This window comes from Pygocentrus nattereri, chromosome 19, assembly GCF_015220715.1.
Source record: "Pygocentrus nattereri isolate fPygNat1 chromosome 19, fPygNat1.pri, whole genome shotgun sequence".
NCBI classification, from domain to species: Eukaryota; Metazoa; Chordata; class Actinopteri; order Characiformes; family Serrasalmidae; genus Pygocentrus; species Pygocentrus nattereri.
In genome coordinates, this window is record NC_051229.1 from 16,178,233 (window position 1) to 16,198,876 (window position 20,644).

Below are 20,644 nucleotides of genomic sequence, written 5' to 3' on the forward strand. Positions count from 1 at the left end.
CCAATTGTAATCGATTATAATCATATCTAGTAAAGTATGCACTCCTTTTTATAGCAAAAATACAGTTTTCAAATATAAAAAAATCGTATTTTTTCTGATGTCTACAGCACTGCTCCAATCATAGTTGTGCATGTCACTGTGCTTGAAAAAAGTCTAAATCATAAGAAAATAATCGCGTCGACTCATTGATTGATTCACTGAATCAGGTGTGGGAGGTGTTAATGTTTTAACCATGGCAGCTTTAAAACTCACCAGACCACATGTCGTTACGCCTTGAAATCAGGCGACTTTAGTATGAAAAAACGCAGACACAGCAGTGCGTGGTCTTCCCTCATCACCCGCATACATATTTTTGGTAATAACGGCAAGCTTTTGTGTGCCTGCTTTATCTGATACCCCTGTGTAAACCTCCGAAACACATATGCTTGTCTACCTGCTGTGCACATTTACTCATCGTGGCACACCCACTGAGGTTATGAGAGGGACATCAACCAGCTAGGTTAGCTTTAAAACCCAAATAAGAGAGGCAGATGCAGTGGAAGCAGGAACCACGCTTTATGGAGGATATAGACGTTTTTTCACATTTTTAGATCACAACCGAGGCTGAATGCAGCTCAGCATTAGATGGACTGAGTTACAGGCATCTACGTATTCCATTTGGATCCGTTCATTTTTTGCTTTCCCGCACAAATGACGTAGACGGCGACAGTTCGAACGTGAAATATAGCCAACTGGCCGAAACTGAAATTTAAACTGAACGCTGCACGGTTAATGCGGTGTGGATTTCACCTTCGTTTTCCTACATACGACTGTATGGAAATCTCTGGGGAGAGCAGGTGTGTGAAGGGGGAAAGACCAGCCTACTGAACACAGACGGACAGTTCGTAGGTTAGCTCGCTCACACACACACCGAGCCGACCCACTTCAGTAGACTGACCGAGGAGGAGGCTGCGAAAAGCGACCGTTACAGCCACAACAGCAGGTAAATGCTGGATGCTAACGTTTCTGCGTCGAAAGAAATAGTGAAAACCAAATGAACTGAGACGGAGTATGTGAATATGGGTGGCCTTGTCCAAGCTTCAGTTTTTGTAAAAGGCAAACAGGAGACATTGGTGTCATGTAAGGTTGAAGAAAAGCGAGAAAAAGAGGGTCTTTACACACTTATAACGCTAAGCTTAGTGAGATAGTAAAACCTCATACACGAGCTACGTAATATTATCAGCATGCCCGTGGCGCAGCGGTTAAATCCTCTGAAGGAAATGTTCCTGTAGACGAGTAAACCAGGCTAACCTTCCCATAGCATGTCGTATCAGATCAAATCTGAGGGATATTTATTCTCTCATGATGCTGGTTACTTTTTTCTGTTGGTAATATTAGTTTAAATGCAATGTAAATCCGACCGTTTTTTCTCCCAGCAAAACAGACATGGCACACTGGTTTTGTCCTGTCATATCCAGATTTACAGTACTAATAACCTAGCTATATAATAATGTAACAGTATATAATGTGGATGTAACATTGTATATATGTGAAAATGTACACATTTCTAGTTAATTCCAATGCATAATTTCTTCCAGTGTACTCCTGTTGTAGTCCATCTTTCTGCCCCAGGACGTGCTTTGGTGGATAGGTTTGCTTACACCCTTCTTTCCCCTGCTGCAGTATGGAGCTCTTTAATGAGTGGCTGTGGAGACAGGAGTACTGGCTTCCTCCGGGCATCACCTGGAGGGACATGGCCCAGATGGAGGACTCTCCGCTCCCCAGGGATTTGCTCATCTCCCTGCCTCTGGCTTTGGGCTTTATTGCCCTGCGTTGCGCCTTTGAGAGGTAACAGCACTTTTAACATGGCTTGAAGGGATTCTAGGGTCATTTGATATTGAGGAGATTGATTTCAGCTAAAGCTGTGTTTAAAGGATTTGTTCAGAGAAAAATCACATTTACACAATATTCCCCTCACCCCAAATATCATTGGTTAGCCAAGGCACGTTTGCCATGAGGCTGGTATAGTGAGCAAATCAGCTTTTACACTACCAGTTATCACTGTACAAACTATTGTCCACTGTTATCTATTAAAATGGACAAAAGTATTTTGTATAGCTAAAACAGTAGTGCCAGCTGCCTTTCAGCCACTCTTGTATGTCCTTTTGTCCATTTGTATAGACATGAATGTGTCATACAGTGTCAGAGAGATTTAGCAGTTTGCACAATGCTAATTGGTGGTCATAAGCATTCATTACTTGTGCACAGCATTACCATTGTAGCTCTGGTGTAAAACTGAAGCGGTATATTTTGAACATAACATTTCTTGACTGCACTGTAAAGAACTTGTGTAAATTTGCAGCGGAAACACTGCGGTAGTTTACTGTATTCGATGTTGTGTACTGTATGATATGTTGCTGTGTTAGAAAAGATGTTCTGGTGCATCTCATGTCTCGGAGGTAGCTTATGCTAGCTTTTACCCTCTCAGGGTGGTACACCGAAGTAGCGTGTAGAATTAGAGGTTAGAAAGTAAAAATCTAAAAATTAACATATTTCTTCTCTCCTGAAGTATTTCCCACTTGGGTGGAAATAGAATGTATTTCTATTAGGACAAAACCTCCTTTCAGTTTATACCTCTACTCAATGGACAGTGAAACTCTTAAAAATGCAAAAACTCTGTCTGTCATAATCCCTTCTTAATAAATATGATCTACATTTGGTGTGATGTGCATAAATATCTAGACATAACAATTGCTCTCTCTGGTTTCACACCAATCTGGGGAAATGAAAAAATGAAACCTGCTAGGTTGGATTTAGGATTTAAAATTTGGTATGAAAAAGGGGTGCAAAAAATCCAAGATCTATACAGAGATAATGTCCTAATGCCCTTCTCAGAGATCACAACCAAGTTTGGCATTCCAAAAAAGCACTTTTTTAAATACCTGCAACTTCATCTTGTCCCATTAAGGCTCAAACCTTTCAGAACTCAAAATGTCCCTGTTAGAGGAAACAATTTCAAAATCTCCCCTGTCTAAAGGACTGATATTATCATTTTATAACATGCTGATGAGTAGCTCCAGAGAATCCTCAGATTCTGAACTTGACTCTTGGAAAGAAGATGTGCAAGTTGATATTTCATTAGAGGCCTGGAAGAATCATACATCACTCCAGTAAAATTGAATAAATTTAATGGCAACATTCCTGATTTTGCATGAAATGTTCACTCTTAAAGGTAGATTGTTGCATTGCATGTGGAGTTGCACTGTAGCCAAAGAAGTTCTGGAAAGAAGTGTCGCAATCTATTTTCCACATGGTTTCTGTAGATCTAGCTTTGAAACCTGAACTTTTTATTTCAGGTATTTTCCCTGACAGTCTTGTTCTTGGAAGTAGCACTCGTAAGTTAACTGACATATGTATTCTAGAGACGAAACATCTGATAGCTTTATTTTGGAAAAGAACAGAGGGGCCCTCCATTATGCAATGGATAAAGAATATGTCCATTTGTTTGTCAATTGAAAAAGTAACATACAACCCCAATTCCAATGAAGCTGGGACGTTGTGTAAAATAAATAAAAACAGAATACGATGATTTGTAAATCCTTTTCAACCTATATTCAATTGAATACACTACAAAGACAAGATATTTAATGTTCAAATGGATAAACTTTAATGTTTTTTGCAAAATATTCATTTTGAATTTGATGTCTGCAACACGTTCCAAAGAAGTTGGGACAGGGGCATGTTTACCACTGTGTTACATCACCTTTCCTTTTAACAACACTCAATAAGTGTTTGGGAACTGAGGACACTAATTGTTGAAGCTTTGTAGGTGGAATTCTTTCCCATTCTTGCTTGATGTACAACTTCAGTTGCTCAACAGTCCGGGGTCTCCGTTGTCGTATTTTGCGCTTCATAATGCGCCACACATTCAATGGGAGACAGGTCTGGACTGCAGGCAGGCCAGTCTAGTACCAGCACTCTTTTACTACAAAGCCACGCTGTTGTAACATGTGCAGAATGTGGCTTGACATTGTCTTGCTGAAATAAGCAGGACGTCCCTGAAAAAGACGTTGCTTGGATGGCAGCATATGTTGCTCAGCATTAATGGTGCCTTCACAGATGTGCAAGTTACCCCTGCCATGGGCACTAACACACCCCCATACCATCAGAGATGCTGGCTTTTGAACTTTGCGCTGATGACAATCCAGACAGTCCTTTTCCTCTTTGGCCCGGAGGACATGACGTCCATGATTTCCAAAAACAATTTGAAATGTGGACTCGTCAGACCACAGGACACTTGTCCACTTTGCGTCAGTCCACCTCTGATGAGCTCAGGCCCAGAGCTCATGGCAGAGTTTTAATTGCACTTGTAGATGGAGCGACAAACTGTGTTCACTGTCAATGGTTTTCTGAAGTGTTCCTGAGTCCATGTGGTAATATCTATAACAGAATGATGACGTTTTTAATGCAGTGCCGCCTGAGGGATCGAAGGTCACAGGCATTCAGTGTTGGTTTTCTGCCTTGCCGCTTACTTGCAGAGATTTCTCCAGATTCTCTGAATCTTTTGATGATATTATGGACTGTAGATGATGAAATCCCTAGATTCCTTGAAATTGCATGTTGAGAAATGTTCTTAAACTGTTGGACTACAGTGTTCCCTCATTTATCACGGGTGTTACATTCCAGGACCACCCGTGATAAACGAAAATCCGTGAAGTAGGGACGCTATATTTATTTAAGTATTTATACACTATTTTAAGGCTTTATAAACCCTCCCCCACACTTTACGCTACATAAACCTTTCCCATTCCCTTAATAACCATTCCCACACTGTTCTGTGCATGTATTGTACATGTATTGTACAAAACACACGTGTTTTTTTAGCATTCCTCAACTTTCCCAGTTGCCCCTGTCCCAACTTCTTTGGAAAGTGTTGCAGGCGTCAAATTGAAAATGAGTGAATAATTGCAAAAAACAATAAAGTTTATCCATTTGAACATGGAATATCTTGTCTTTGTAGTGTATTCAATTGAATATAGGTTGAAAAGGATTCGCAAATCATCGTATCCTGTTCTTATTTATGTTTTATACAGCATCCCAACTTCATTGAAGCCCATCCTATACTGCTATCACATGTAGACATTGGCAAGTTGTTATAAGATGACAAATTGCTTTTCTCTGCCTTGATTTTGATTTTTTTTAAAAAGAGGTGTTTATACATGTTTCTTTTTACAGATCTGACACTGCCTAAGGGCCTCTTTTTGCTAGTTGCCATTAATGATCTGTGCCCAGTACTGAACTGCATTGTATTGTTTATCTGCACTGTACATAGTCTACCTGTTTTTTTTCTATTTATTGTTGTTTTTGATCTGCTGTTTCTGTTTGTTTGTTTTAATTAATTCAAGCACTATTTCACCTACTTAATTGCTTGCATAGCTAATTGTTTTATGTGTGTTTGGTTAATTCTAAAATGGTTTATTCTTTAGTGTTTATTGGCCATAACTGTAATGGACTAATTGTAAAACTTGTAAAAACTCAATAAATACAATGTTTAAAGAAAAAAACAAACAAAATCTAAAAAAGAGACAACATATACTTGGATGGCTGTCAGTATACTTTAGAGAAATGCCCAAGTATAGCCTTTGTGTGGGAAACACTGGATTGGCCTTATATGCCTATATCTTTACACATTGTCCAACATAATGTAGCAAAACTGCGGACTCTTAAACCACTGTGGGTGCACATTAGAACACATGTAAGCTGTGCATACAGATATATATGTATAGAAATGCAAATGTGTGGGAAAAAAATGACACAGTAATTACACAGCATTGTTATTTTATGATTACATTTACGGTAATGGGAAAACAGTACATTTGATTTTGTGCCAAACTCTTTTGTTAAGGCACTGATGGGGAAGTGAGAAGAAATCTGTTTTGAGCAGGTCACCAGGGTGTTTAGAAGATTAAAGGCTCCCCATGGTGTTAAACCCCTAGCGTGCACAAGGAGTCTGAGTGTGTGTGTGTGTCAGCTTTCAATTAGTGTTTTAAATCAACGCCACCTCAAAAGTTTAACTTCTTAAACTGCAAGGGCCATATAATAGGCCCATTTTCAGTTTTACTTACATATTATTTTTTCAGTAGTGTATTAGAGTCATTACATTATAATTACATGTTTCAATATTAGTAACTGAATAATAAGCCTTTTGATCAGGCAATTAATTTATATAGTATTATTTTTATAGTTTGTTCATATTAACGACTGTGTTATATTTAGAAGGTGTATTTTATTAGGATGACTGTTCACATTTTTAAATGACTGTACATTTCAGTGTAGTGTTTCTAATTTTGTACATTGATATTTTGTTACCATAATAAATCAGTCTCTTTGTTTGGCTTTGGCCGCTAGCCATATGCTGCAGTGTAACAGCAGCCATTCTCTTTGTGGAGAGCAGCTGCAGGTCTATGGGTTGTGTGATTCTGGCAGAGCTCTGGGGAGTATAGGGGAGGAGAGTGTGAGGGAAGAGGGAAGGGACACTGAATCAACAAACAGCAGCAGGCAGGCGTACAGTAAGTGTGTGTGTACATGTGTGTGTATGTCTCTGCACGTGTGTAGGATGTGAGTATGTTACTGTGGCAGCTGATCACTATAGTAACTTGAGAGGACAGACGTGTCAGCTGATGAATTTGCCCCTCTCACCCATGTTTGATCTCATCTCATCTTCCAGGGTCTAATGAATGGTTCACACACACACACACAAAACACTCGAACACACATACTGGCACACATTTGCAGTCAGAACTTACAAATTGTTATGCATTTAAAAACTCAATCTAGGGATGCATGATATATATTTTATTTGCAGATAAATTGAAAAATGTAATGATTTATTGACCTAATATTGGAATTACAACCAATAATCTGGCACCCAGTTTCAAACTTGTACCTGTAGTGATGCACATACACTAATGATGGGCATTTCTGTTCTTTTCAAACTCCCTGAAATTGCAGAAAAGTTAAATAATCAGTTTTGGTTTCATAGCCACAGCATATGACTGTCAGCCCAGAAATTCCATATCTCCAAATACACTTTTGCACACTTTATTACTGTCAAGAAAGTGTAATGTGTGATGTTTTCTCTTCTCTTGTTATTTAGGACTGTAGCTGTTCCTCTGAGCAAACTGCTAGGAGTGAAAGACAGAGTGCGCTTATCAGTCTCACCTGCTCCAGGCCTGGAGGCCTTTTACACCAAACACAGCAGACATCCAGCACAGGTGAGTTCAGGGAAAACAGCATGCACACAAACAGACATATTGTTCATCAACACAGTGTAAAGTCCTGAGTGCCTCTCATAATTTTGCATAACGTTTGCCTGGAAAATATCCATGTTACTTTACAAACAATTATAGGAAATTTGTTGTGGTTAGTCCACCACTTCTCAGTGAGCTGTATCCACTTAGTTACAGTTTGTTGTGGATCTGAAAGCTTAAAGCAGTTCTAATGACTCATAAGGGGTTGGGCCACCCAAGGCCTTGTTCCTGATGTGTGTGTTCCTGGTACTGATGTGGGTATTGTTATTACCAAAGTGGGAGGGTTGGGGTTGAGAAGACAATCATATAGTTCATCTTTGCTGGTAAACTGGGGGTTATCAAGGTCATGTATGCATAACTACACTATTGCTATGAGCATTCTGACAAATCACAGTTCCAGATGAGTGTGTCTGTGGTTGTTTTGATGAATCAGCATGTGTATGTATCCAACAGGAGTAAATTATTTTGGTCTGTCTTTAACCATGTCATGTTACACACACACACACACATATGTGTGTGTATATGTGTGTGTGTGTGTGTGTGTGTGTGTGTGTGTGTGTGTGTATATATATACATATACATATACATATATATATATATATATATATATATATATATATATATATATATATATATATATACATTTTTTTGTTTGTTTTTTTGTTTGTTTTTTTTTCTTTCCATGTTGTGCAGACTGATATATGTCATGACATATGATATATGTCAGCACCAGTTAAAAAAGATTTTATGTGCTTTAGAGGAATGCTTACTGCACTGCATCACTGCTGCTGTTTGGAGCTTTCAATACGTATGCATTCCCAAATATATCACTCAGTTATAGATAAATGTACACAAAACATACATGTAAAAATACATAACAGTTTCCCTCTTTTACTTGGGAATTTCTTTTTTTTTGTTCTACTGCAGTAGCTCCTCTGAACTGTCATTCTTAATTGTGCTATAGAAGTACGTTTAGCCTGTGTTCTTTTCAGTACTTCTGGAGTAGCTACAGTCATGCAAAATAAACTGAGGCTACTACTGAGTTACACATATTTCACACATATCTGCACTTCATTGGTCTAAAAAGTTATTATGTATACTTGTTTCTCTGTTTTTGACAGTCAAAACACACAAGCAAAAATGCTTTTAACATAACAGTCTGGTACCCAGATGGTGATTTTGATAACAGTCTACCAGCAAGCTGTAGCTCACAAAGCCTGTGTTAAAATCTGTGAAACCTCTATATTTTTCTGTTATTACAGCAAAGAGTTACCCCACATGAATTGAATGAGCTTTCAGTTTTTGCTTTATCTGTTTTATTCAGAGTGAGGTCAGCAGTCTGGTGAAACAGAGTGGCCTAACCCAAAAACAGGTGGAGGTCTGGTTCCGTCATCGTAGAAACCAGGACAGGCCCAGCAACACCAAGAAGTTCTGTGAGGCAAGGTGAGTTTACTGTGAATAACACAGGTCGTTCATTCTCAATAGTACATACCTACTAGCATAAATGAGCAAGTCCATTAAAGCAGCAATTAAATGAAACATCACTGAAAATAGACAAAATTGCTAATACTACAGCTTTCACCAACGTGATGTAGTTTAGTATGTTTTAAACGAAAAGCATGCCATACAGTGTCAGAAACCAAAGATAGTACCAAACTTTGGATGCAAAACATATCTTGGTTGAACGACTCTATTAGGGATAAGTGTAACATTTTGTGAATTAGATTTTTCTGTTGCTTCAGCATGAAGAACTCCTACACTGACAGTGGTTTTCTCAATCAGATGGATTTACCATCACTTACTTGCCCTTACCTAACATTCTCTAACAGTGATTAGCATGACTGCATCGTTAAGATCAGTTCAAATCTTTTATTAAAGAATCAGTCAATCACAACAATCATTAAAGAACCTCTGTTCTCTCAGTGGTGCTGTAGATGGTATATGACACCTGGTGATATACACTGTTTGTTCCAGTGATTGTGTGTTCTGCCAAGGTCTTTATCACAATGTATAACTCTAACATGGCATCATTTTTGTTTTTGTAGCTGGAGGTTTGTCTTCTACTTAATATCGTTCACTGCTGGACTTGCATCTCTTATCAATGTAAGTAATTCATTGTGGTATTTTTCTGTAGTATTTTTTAATATTTCAGTATTGTAATAGAAACCCATGTGTGATTATGTGCTAGTTCTAGAGTAACAGCCTGCCTAACTCATCATACATTTGTATCAGACTGTGTTAAGCTGTTATGTAATATCAAATGGACTTGCTTATGTGGTTTCTCACACTTTTGTGACATATTGGTATGTATTAAAATTAAAATGAACGACATGATTTACCTGTGCCGTTAACTAACTAGTGGCTATAACCTTACAGTACTTTCAGAGACTAAATGTGATGACTGATAACCTACATTGGATCTGAGGGGAAAATTGTGTTCATCTGACCATGGTTTAGGTCTTCTTGACTGAAAAAACTAGCAAAGAAAAAACACTAAAGAATTCATGTCAGTAATACTTTTATGGTGCATGTGTGATAAGTCTGTAGTTGTGCTTGTCTCTGAATAAGATCAAGTGTCAATTTGTACATTTTCCTCTTAAGACACACCCGCATGGGGTTTCACATCAGTGACTGTCCTTTGTTTTCAGACACTTAAAGGAACAGAGAATTTTGATACTGCTGTAATTTGATCGCCCCCTCTCCTGTTCATTTGCTTGTTCATTTGCTTATACATTTGCGATGACATACATTCTGATTTCCCACAGACATCTTGGTTTTGGGACCAGGGGGAGTGCTGGAGAAGATATCCGTTACAGGTTCACCTACCTTTCGCGCACACACAGCCACACACAACTATGAGGTTCACACATAAAGAAGAAGCAGGGCTCTGGTATTGGACAGAGAGGCAAAAAGCATTTGTTCAGTGCATTTGCATTTGTAGGCTCTGAAGCTGTTGGTCAGGAAAAAGGCAGCACAAAAATAAGTGTGTGTTTATGTAAATCACACATTTTATACAGGGATTCCTTTATTCAGTACAAAAGGTTTATTTACTATTCAGAATTCAGTGAACACCTATGCACCTTGTTCACACAGCAGCCATTTTGCTTATTATGTCACACAGGGTGGGAAGATTATTGGACAGCAGCAATGGGGAAAGTTCCACATTTTTTTGAAGGACCAACAGCATACTAATGTAGATTTGGTGTCCTTTCATGACTTGCATTTGCATAGTTGTTTAATTCAAGTAACTAAAAAATTCCATGGTTATTACTCCTGGATTTACCCCTTTTTATCTGTCTAGAGAGCTAACTACGTTGTACATAGTAGCTAATGCTAACGCCGCACTGAACAAGCTGTACAGCGCTATCAGCAATCTTCAAAGCGCACACCCAGACGGACTGTTCATTGTCGCTAGATTTCTACCATGCCAATCTGAAGTCAGAGCTCCCTAAATTCTACCAATATGTAGACTTTGCAACCCGGGGGGCTAATGTGCTGGATCTTGTTTACACAAACATTCATGGCACATACAGGGCTGAGCCCCACCCCCACTACAGATACTCAGACCACAACTCTGATGCTCATTCCAGCCTACAGACCGCTCATCAGACGTGCCAAACCAGACCAGAAGCAAGTGAGAACCTGGCCACCAGGAGCTATCTCTGCTCTTCAGGACTGTTTTGAGCACACTGACAGGGAGATGTTCAGAAAAGCAGCAACTTCCGGTGACTCTATCAACCTGGAGGAGTATACAGAATCAGTGACTGGCAACATCAGCAAGTGCATTGATGATGTTACTGTCTCCAAACTCATCACTACACACCCCAACCAGAAGCCATGGATGACTGCAGAGGTGTGCACACTGCTGAGAGCCCGTGACAAGGCTTTCAAGTCAGTGGATAAGGCAAGCCTCAGGATAACTAGAGCCAAGCTTTCCCAGACCATCAGACAGGCAAAGCGCACCTACTCAAAGAAAATCCATGAACATTTTCAAGACACTACAGACACACGGTGCATGTGGCAGGGCATCCAGGTCATTACCAATGACAAGACACCTCCACCTGCTTGTAACTGTGATACCTCCCTTCCAGATGTGCTAAATAACTTCTGTGTTTGATTTGAAGTGCTTGAACAGTGAGGGAAACCACACCTCCTCCAAATGAACAGGTATTGTGTCTGTCCACAGCTCATGTGCGGAAAACTCTACACAGAGTCAACACATGAAAAGCCCCAGGATCTGATAGGTTACCAGGCAAAGTGCTCAGAGAATGTGCTGAACAGCTGGCTGATGTTCTCTTAGACATATTCAACATCTCTCTGAGCACTGCAGTCGTTCGAATGTGCTTCAAGTCCACCATCATCATCCCTGTGCCAAAGAAGTCTTCAATATCGGAGAGGAGGTGCAGCAGCTAATGGACTGGTGCAGAACCAACAACCTGTCTCTCAGTGTGGACAAAATTAAGGAGATGGTTGTTGACTTCAGAAGAGTGCGAGGTGTCCACCCCCCCACTTAACATCACTGGCTCTGCTGTAGAAATCAACAGGAGGACCAAGTTCCTTGGTGTCTACGTTACAGAGAACCTCACCTGGTCCCTCAACACCAACTCCATAGCCAAGAGCGCCCAGCAGCGCCTCTACTTCCTGTGGAGACTGAAGAAGGCTCATCTCCCCCCTCCCATCCTCACCATGTTCTATTGTGGACTGTGGAGAGCATCCTGAGCAGCTGCATCATCATCATGGTTTGGGAATTGCACCGCCTCCGGCCGCAAGACCCTACAGGGGTAGTGAGGACAGCTGAGAAGATAATCTGGGTCTCTCTCCCCTCCATCATGGACATCTACACCACACACTGTATCTGAAAAGCCACCATCATGCTGGATGACCCCATCCATCCCTCACTCGTACTATTCTCACAGCAAAAGACTGGAGCATCCTTGCTATCACTGCCAGACTCTGCAACAGCTTTGTTCCGCAAGCAATCAGGTTTTTGAACTCACAATGACTGAACTGAAAGCCCCCCTCACACACACATTCTACACTCACACACTCTTCTCTTTTGATGCTCTTTTGCATTATCTGGAACTTGTTGCTAATACAGTGTTTACACTTTGTTTACTCAAGTACCGTGTATATCTTACCTCAGGAACTGCTGTGCTCACATATTCACAGATCACAGCATGTTAAATAATCTTTGCACTTTGTCACAACTCTACCTCATGCTCAGAAATGAGTGCTGTGTCAGCGCTGCACTGTCCTGTCTGTTTACTGTGTCTAATGTCTGTTGTATTTATTTGAACTTATTGTATTGTTTGTAGTCTAATTTTTTGCACTTACGTCTGCACGTTGCACTTTGTACTGCTTATTCTGTTTCATGTTGCACCGTGTTGTTTCTTAGAGAAATGTAATTTCACTCCAGTGTGTACTTGTACATAGATGGAATGACAATAAAAGCCTCTTGACATGACATGGCTCGGATTTTAGTCTCAGAGCACACAAGAATGCATCAGAATATCCATGTTAAAATCACATACAGCTTTTTCCTAGGAATTATGCCTCTGAGCCCCACTACAGGGAACTTGGCACTTGAGTTTTCATGTCTGTGACTAGGATTGTTTAGCTAAAATTTTATTGACAGATTTAGCATCGCAAATTAGTCTCACTAGGCCCAATCAAACACTAGCCTTTTTCAGCAAAATTTTTGCTAGTGAAATTACATTAATTCTGATGGAAATCATAATAATAAATGCAGTGCAGACAGTGATATGCATTATATGGCTAATGGGAAAAGGGGTTGTTTTTGTTAATGCATGTGTTTTAGGTATTACATTTTACAAATTGATAAGATCTCACACACCCACATGAGAGGCAGGACAGACGCACATTATGCATGTGAAAAATGGCAGACTGCTTTTGGTTTTGGTCATCGCACTCTTTCACATGATAATGTATTTACCCAGTTTACCCAAAATGCTCAATTTATTCAGTCTGAATGTTTACCATGATCAAGCTAGTGGTACAGTTGCTATTGTAAAGATATCTAACCTAATAATTGTGTTTCTCCTTTTGTAGCCAGTTGAGAAAGTGCACTATTGGTATTACATGATAGAGTTGGGATTCTACTGGTCCTTGCTGCTCTGCGTCTCTGTGGACGTGAAGAGAAAAGTAAGTCCACTGCATTTAGTACAATAATCTGTCTGTAATGAATATTGGTCAGCAGTGTATTGCATAAAGGACTCTGTGCAGACCAGTCAAGTTCTTCTACGCCAAACTCACTCATCCATGTCTTTATGGACCTTGCTTTGTGCACTGGTGCGAAGTCATGTTGGAACAGGAAGGGGCCATCCCCAAGATGTTTCCAAAATGTTGGGAGCACTAAATTGTCCAAAATCTCTTGGTGCTGAAGCTTTAAGAGTTCCTTTTGCTGGAACTAAGGGGCCGAGCTCAACTCTTGAAAAACAACCCCACACCATAATCCCCCCTCCACCAAACCTTACACTTTGCACAGTGCAGGCAGACAAGTATCGTTCTTCTGGCAACTCCCAAACCCAGAGTCATCCATCGGATTGCCAGACAGAGAAGCGTGATTCGTCACTCCAGAGAACACGTCTCCACTGTTCTAGATCCCAGTGGCGGCGCTTTGCACCACTGCATTCGACGCTTTGCATTGCGCTTGGTGATGTAAGGCTTGGATGCAGCTGCTTGGCCATGGAAACTCATTCCATGAAGCTCTCTACACACTGTTCTTTGGCTAATCTGAAGGCCACATGAAGTTTGGAGGTCTGTAGTTATTAACTGCAGAAAGCTGGAAACATCTGCGCACTATCCTCTGTCATTTTATGTGGCCTACCACTTTGTGGCTGAGTTGCTGTTGTTCCCAGTTGCTTCCATTTTGTTCTAATACCACTGACAGTTGACTGTGGAATATTTAGTGAGAAAATTTCACGATTGGACTTATCACGGTACCACGCTGGAATTCACTGAGCTCCTGAGAGCGACCCATTCTTTTACTAATGTTTGTAGAATCAATCTGCATGCCTAGGTGCTTGGTTTTATACAGCTGTTGCCATGGAAGTGATTGGAACACCCGAATTCAATTATTTGGGTGGGTGACTGGATACTTTTGGAAATATAGTGTAAGTTAAGTCAGGGTTTAAAAGTACATAGTGTAATAAGATCCATCCATCCATCCATCCATTTTCCAAGCCGCTTCTCCATCAGGGATTGCGGGGTGTAATAACATATTAAATTAATTCGTAAGAGGTTGCATTGTTTTTAATACACCTAAAACACAATGGCAGTCCACAATTCACCCTTCGCTCAGTACTGATGCCTAATCAAAGCTGTGTTTTATTCTAGGATTTCAAAGAGCAGATTGTTCATCACATTGCTACTATTTTCCTGCTTGGATTCTCGTACTGTGCAAACTACATCCGCATTGGCACTTTGGTGATGCTTGTCCATGACTCCTCAGACTTCCTACTGGAGGTAGGAATTTTCACTGGCTCATGAGCTCCAAATTTACTTTGGACTCTTAACAGACTTATTTTGGATGCTAGGATTTGGGTACTTTATTATACTTTGCTGAGTTAAACAGGAATTAGTTTAGTTGAAATTAACATTTTTATCTCTCTCAACAGTCTGCAAAGATGTTCAACTATGCAAGCTGGAAAAAGACCTGTGACTCACTGTTTGTGGTTTTTGCTGTGGTATTCCTGGTGACGCGTCTGGTCGTGTTCCCCAGCAAGTAAGACTTCTGTCATACTAGTTTGTGCTAGAAAACAATTAATAAATTAGTATTTTAACCCAAGGGCCAGCACTTCAATGTTACTACATTACATATATACTTTTTTTTACATATTATGTTTGATTAAATGCTCATCTATAGACAAACATTACATATTAGTATATTGCTAATAAATGTTTTAATGTATGGCATCAGACTATTTGTTGGTGGTCTTTTTTTGGCATTTCAATGGTTTCTTGTGTTTTATTTCTTGCTGTTCTTAGGATAATCTATACCACTCTGATCTTGTCAATGGAGGTGTTTCAGCCCTTCATGGGTTACTACTTTTTCAACGCTCTGCTGCTAGTGCTGCAAGCCTTGCACATCTTCTGGGCCTGGCTCATAATGCGCATGATCTACAAGTTCCTCTTTCTGGGAAAGGTGTGTTTATGTTTATATTTCTATTTATGTTTATGCTACCTTGATTTCCCTCATCTATAACCTCTTAACTTGCAGCTTGAAAAGGACGAACGCAGTGATGATGAAAGTGAGGCAGAAGAGGAGGCTGAAGATGAAGGAGAGGAGGAAGAGAACCAGACATCCTGGAAGAAGAGAAAAGTTGTCCTAGATTCCAAACTGGCTATGATGACTTCTAGTTGTGTTCTAAACAACTTGGCCAGTCAGAGAGCTAATGTGTGCAGTAGAATGCCCAAAAGCAGATAGCACCTGTTACTGGAAAATAGATATTAAGTGTAACTTAGGTTTCACTGAAACACTGTTAAGCGCTTTTTCAGATAATTTCTTAAAAGACACTGACGTTACTGTTACTACTAGAGACATTAATACTTTCATTAATAAGGCACAGTGTTTTTGGGTAAACTTAGCTGCAGTACTTCGGTATCCTGCATTTTGTGGTTGCACAATGGTTTGCAGTGTGTAACATGACTACTACTGATTATAAAAACCTGTTTGTAAAATGCAGGATTAGGAAGCACTATTGTAAGAGAACAATTGGAAATACACACGGACTGGTTTCTTTACCATTTTACACATTCACCTAGACAGAGAAGAACACAGCTCAAGAGCCTTTTCTTTGTACATATGACCTTTCTGCTACGCTTGTGGCTATCTGTGTATTTCATTTGTAAAGTATTATAAAATATATTAACTGAACAATCCCAGTCTCATGGATTTCTAAAACACTGCACCCACTGGGTCTCCTCACTGGAACAAAACCAAAGCAACATTGATAACTGCGCACTTTACGTATCATTTAGTGATTGATGTGGTGGATATAGGCTCTAGTACAACATAGCTAATTGATTTTAACACCAGTCATTTAACTCCACACAGAAAACATTCACTGTCATCACATTCATTACATATAAAGCCATGAATTGCCTTACAGGTTGCTAAGATAAATTTAGGAGCCCATTTCCGGCACCTAAATGTTATAGATTTTTACAGGATTTTGACACACAAGCCATGGAAGTCATGGATGTCAGCCCTGCTACTATCACTCAATTATGTAAGTGTGATTCCAGTGCATTTTCAAACGTCTCACACTCTTATAAATCAACTGCTACTTATTCAAACATAGTTCATTATAATCAGTAACTAACTGCACTTTTCCACTACTAACGTCATCACTGTTGTGTTGAGCAAGTTGAACCTTCATTTTAAAACTTGTTCTTTAAATAATTTGCTCACTAATTCAGAATGTGTAACTCAGGGGGGCCCAGTCTAACTCACAAAGTGCTGATATGGCTGCAGGTTTTTGTTCTAACCAACTTCGAGCACATCTGATTCCACTGTTTAATCTTTTGGTCTTAGTCTTCAAACAATTGGTCAGGTGTGCTCCTGCTTGGTTAGCAGGACAACCCGCAGCCACACTGGCCCTTTGCAGAGGAGATTTGGCATGATTTGATAATTCATCTTCCTTTTAACTGATGATATAATCTTCTTTTCCAAGATTTTCTTCCAGTTTTGTTATTTAATTAATTTATTATCAAAATGTCTTAGTAATACAGGATACATAAGGTAGGAAAGCTGATGACAGTAGCAGAGTTGATGATACAGAAGCCATTAGTTTGCTATTAATTACACCAAATCTGCAAGTATATCACTATTTAGATGTTTATTTATTGCAAATCTATTAATGTGTGCGTCACCTTCTCTTTGACAGATGCTACACTTTCATTTTATTTCCATCCCAAATGGACATCACAATTACAAGGCCGAATTAGTTATACTTTTCTGGACTGTTATTTATTAAAAACTTATTTGCCTTGTCAACTCCAGATAACAAAAGTCAAATTCAAAAGTCATGATCTTAAGATAACAGTCCAGAAAATGATATATGGCCTCTCTGGACGTCAGTAGAACTCACTTCTCTCTGGATGCACATCTCTGTGATGTTCAGGCTATTTCTGACCGCTGCTGCTCAACGTATTGAGCCTCCAAACAAGCGTCGATATTAAATACTGAGTAAGGTAGTTAACAGTAAATGCTTTGGATCAGTCTCTAAACCATCTACCTGGTCTAATTTCTGTAATTTAAAATATAAAAATGTACTTTATCAAAAGAAAATTTTTAATTTAACAAGCATATTTTTGAAACAGTTCTCAGTGATTATATGAGATGACACTAAAATAGGTCGAAGGGACTAGAATCAATTTCACAGTGTAAAATAACAGTGCCAATATTTCGACTCTCCCTCACAGCCACTCATGCAGCAAGACATTGACATGAAAACATTTCCGAGGTGGCTTCCATGTCTCTGTGGCGCAATCGGTTAGCGCGTTCGGCTGTTAACCGAAAGGTTGGTGGTTCGAGCCCACCCAGGGACGACACCGTTTTTGGCCCTTGATGACAACTATTTCATAGCTAGAATCATTTTTTTAAAAACAGAAATCCACAACATGCGAGTTTCAGCAGCGAACGCAGCACCAAAAACAGATATGATCCTAACAATTCACTTGCAATGACATTATTCGGACAGTAGATGTCGCACGAAAAACATCAACAGTGTGATCAATATCAGATTATTTCATTTAAAAACACTCATCTTGAAGGCTTGATGTCGGTGAAACGTTTCAGATCATTTTTAGCCACAATTAGCCTTACAGTCACTTTTTTGGTCAGTTTTACCTCTCTACCCATAACATTTCTTTTTAGTTTTCAAGCGTAGTTGCTATTTAGCAAATGCTTAGCGAACAGTTTAACATAAGCAAGAAAGTGTTCACGCAGATCCACCAAATAACAGATATAACTGTGAATAATTAAAAAAATGTAAATGTAACATCGGCTGTCCGAGTTCACCGAGTCTGTATGGCTGTATTTACTCTCCAGTGCAGCAGGTGGCAGCGAACACGTCTTCAGCAGCCGAGCAGAGAACAGCAAAGCGGAAAGCAGCCCTCGGTCTTTTTCCGCCGAGGCCAGCAGCGACGGGGTGGGTGAGACTTTTCAGCCCCTAAAGTAGCAGAAAATACTCTCATTATAGTTTATATTTGACTGTTATTCAGCACAGTATGTGATAATAAACATTTTAGCGGTCGTTCTAGTTAGTTACGGTGACACTGTGTGGGGTATTGTAGGCACTGTGGAGCGATACGGAGCTGAAGTCCACAGACCGCTCGGCTCATCGGGTAAAGGCGCCATGTGTTAGCAGCGTGCTAGCGAAGCGCATCACAACTGCAGTTATAACATGGCATTCGGCCCGCTTAACACCTCTGTCACCCCATATAAACAGTTTTCGTAAATCTCTGAAGAACATTAAGAGCTGTCGGATGCCGTCTTATGACATACATGACAACGTGTCGCTTCTGGAAGCTAAGCTAGATGTGGAATTCGCTTAAAACTGCTTAACCACGCTTATAAACCGCTATTAAAGTCTTTTAAACTTGGCACTACTTTTACAAAGCTGGATCTGGCGTCCTGTTCGCCCGCTTCTGGTTCGAATTTGTCCGTTCCACCACAACTGGTGCGGCAGTTGTATTGCTGTACCGTTTGCGGTGGAACGGGAACATTCTAACAGAAAGGCAACTTCAGCCTCGTTTTACTTCATCTGTACGTTTCGCTTTTTAGGCTTGTGCGACATTTGTCTCTTTAAATAAATAAATCTTTATGCTTCACAGCAAAATGCAGATCTTCGTGAAAACGTTGACCGGGAAAACCATCACCCTTGAGGTGGAGCCCAGCGACACCATCGAGAATGTGAAGGCTAAGATTCAGGACAAGGAAGGTAAGGTATCAGTTTCAGAGAACCTTTTGATACACTTACCTAAAAGTCTTGGAGTTGACGCAGTACGGTTTCCACAGGCATCCCCCCTGACCAACAGCGTCTGATTTTCGCTGGCAAACAGTTGGAGGATGGCCGCACACTGTCAGATTATAACATTCAGAAAGGTGAGTGTTTTTCCTGTAGGTCATTTTGTCTGTTAACAGAAAACTGGTGGAGATCCTTCACTGGCAGACTGTTAGCAGACTGCGTGGTATGTGAGTATCTGCTGAATTGGGCAGTTAAAGTTTGACTGAGAGGAACCTTTTCATCTGTTGCATCATAATGAGCTTGAGAGCGGCATTATTGTGTCACTGGAGGCAAACTGATTATTTTTCTATTTGTAGAGTCCACTCTCCACCTGGTGCTGCGTCTGAGAGGAGGTATCATTGAGCCTTCCCTCAAGCAGCTGGCTAACAAATACAACTGTGAGAAGATGATCTGCCGCAAGTAAGCATCCTCTGGTATTGCATCATAAACACTCAAGTCATGTATGCCCCAGTGCCATTTTAACCCTTTAATGTCCTCACCAACAAAAAAGCAGTGGATATATATATTTTTTTGTATTTATTTGTTAGGGGCAGTAATACATTTTTCTTTTTTTGATCCCACAATATTAAAAATATTCACATTTACCAAATGGTCGAGATGGCACTTTGTGACATATATAGTGACTCTAAATGTGCTCTACCAAATGGTTAAGCAGAGTGTTAAAGGGTTAAGGTAGGCTAGCAGCAAGAGATTAAAGGGGAATTCTTCAGATTTTACAGAATTTAGTAAAATTGTCGTTGTGATAAACAGTAATTCAGAGTGGTCTAATATGAAATGTACTGTGGTAGAGAAGAGTATATAGCATTTCACACCAGGCCACTCTGAATGACTGCTTACATCTTAACCACTTAATGGAATGTTTGGAAAAATTGGTTCCCCTTTCAACTGTGCACAAAATCAGTCCCAGGTCACTATATAATGGATGATCTAGGAGTTTAGTGAATTATTCTGAACACTGTGATAGACTAGAATAGATAAGATGCAAGGCATTTGTGTATTCCATATCCATAACCGGGCTACAATTCAAAGTTAATCTGTAGTCTTTTGCTTCTTGTTTGCACACTAGCAATTGACGGATAACATTTTTTTTTTTCTTCAGGTGTTACGCACGTCTTCATCCTCGTGCCGTCAACTGCCGTAAGAAGAAGTGTGGACACACCAATAACTTGCGCCCCAAGAAGAAGCTGAAGTAAACTGTAGCGCTAATATGCACTTCAATAACTTGTTTATTCAAGGGCGATGTTTATTACCAATAACACATTAAAAGAAATTTTCAGTTCTGAAATGTCTGATTTCCTTTTT

The 20,644-nt window shown here is 39.9% G+C and overlaps 2 protein-coding genes and 1 non-coding gene across 3 annotated transcripts; all 3 read left to right on the forward strand.

Annotated features, from left to right (window-relative positions):
• The first annotated feature begins 446 nt into the window (after positions 1–446).
• On the forward strand, positions 447–16,185 carry cers4b (ceramide synthase 4b). The gene is made up of 11 exons (XM_017697143.2): positions 447–982; positions 1,663–1,827; positions 7,136–7,253; positions 8,614–8,732; positions 9,335–9,392; positions 10,055–10,105; positions 13,359–13,451; positions 14,646–14,774; positions 14,927–15,033; positions 15,297–15,453; positions 15,529–16,185. The coding sequence occupies exons 2-11, from the start codon at positions 1,664–1,666 to the stop codon at positions 15,733–15,735; spliced, it is 1,203 nt and encodes a 400-aa protein (XP_017552632.1). The 5' UTR covers positions 447–982; position 1,663; the 3' UTR covers positions 15,736–16,185.
• A 1,602-nt stretch (positions 16,186–17,787) lies between these two features.
• Positions 17,788–17,861, forward strand: trnan-guu. The gene has a single exon. It is a non-coding gene; the product is annotated as a tRNA-Asn (tRNA).
• A 493-nt stretch (positions 17,862–18,354) lies between these two features.
• uba52 (ubiquitin A-52 residue ribosomal protein fusion product 1) lies at positions 18,355–20,627 on the forward strand. Its single transcript, XM_017697147.2, has 5 exons — positions 18,355–18,463; positions 19,149–19,255; positions 19,333–19,419; positions 19,639–19,741; positions 20,442–20,627. The coding sequence occupies exons 2-5, from the start codon at positions 19,153–19,155 to the stop codon at positions 20,533–20,535; spliced, it is 387 nt and encodes a 128-aa protein (XP_017552636.1). The 5' UTR covers positions 18,355–18,463; positions 19,149–19,152; the 3' UTR covers positions 20,536–20,627.
• The last annotated feature ends 17 nt before the right edge of the window (positions 20,628–20,644 follow it).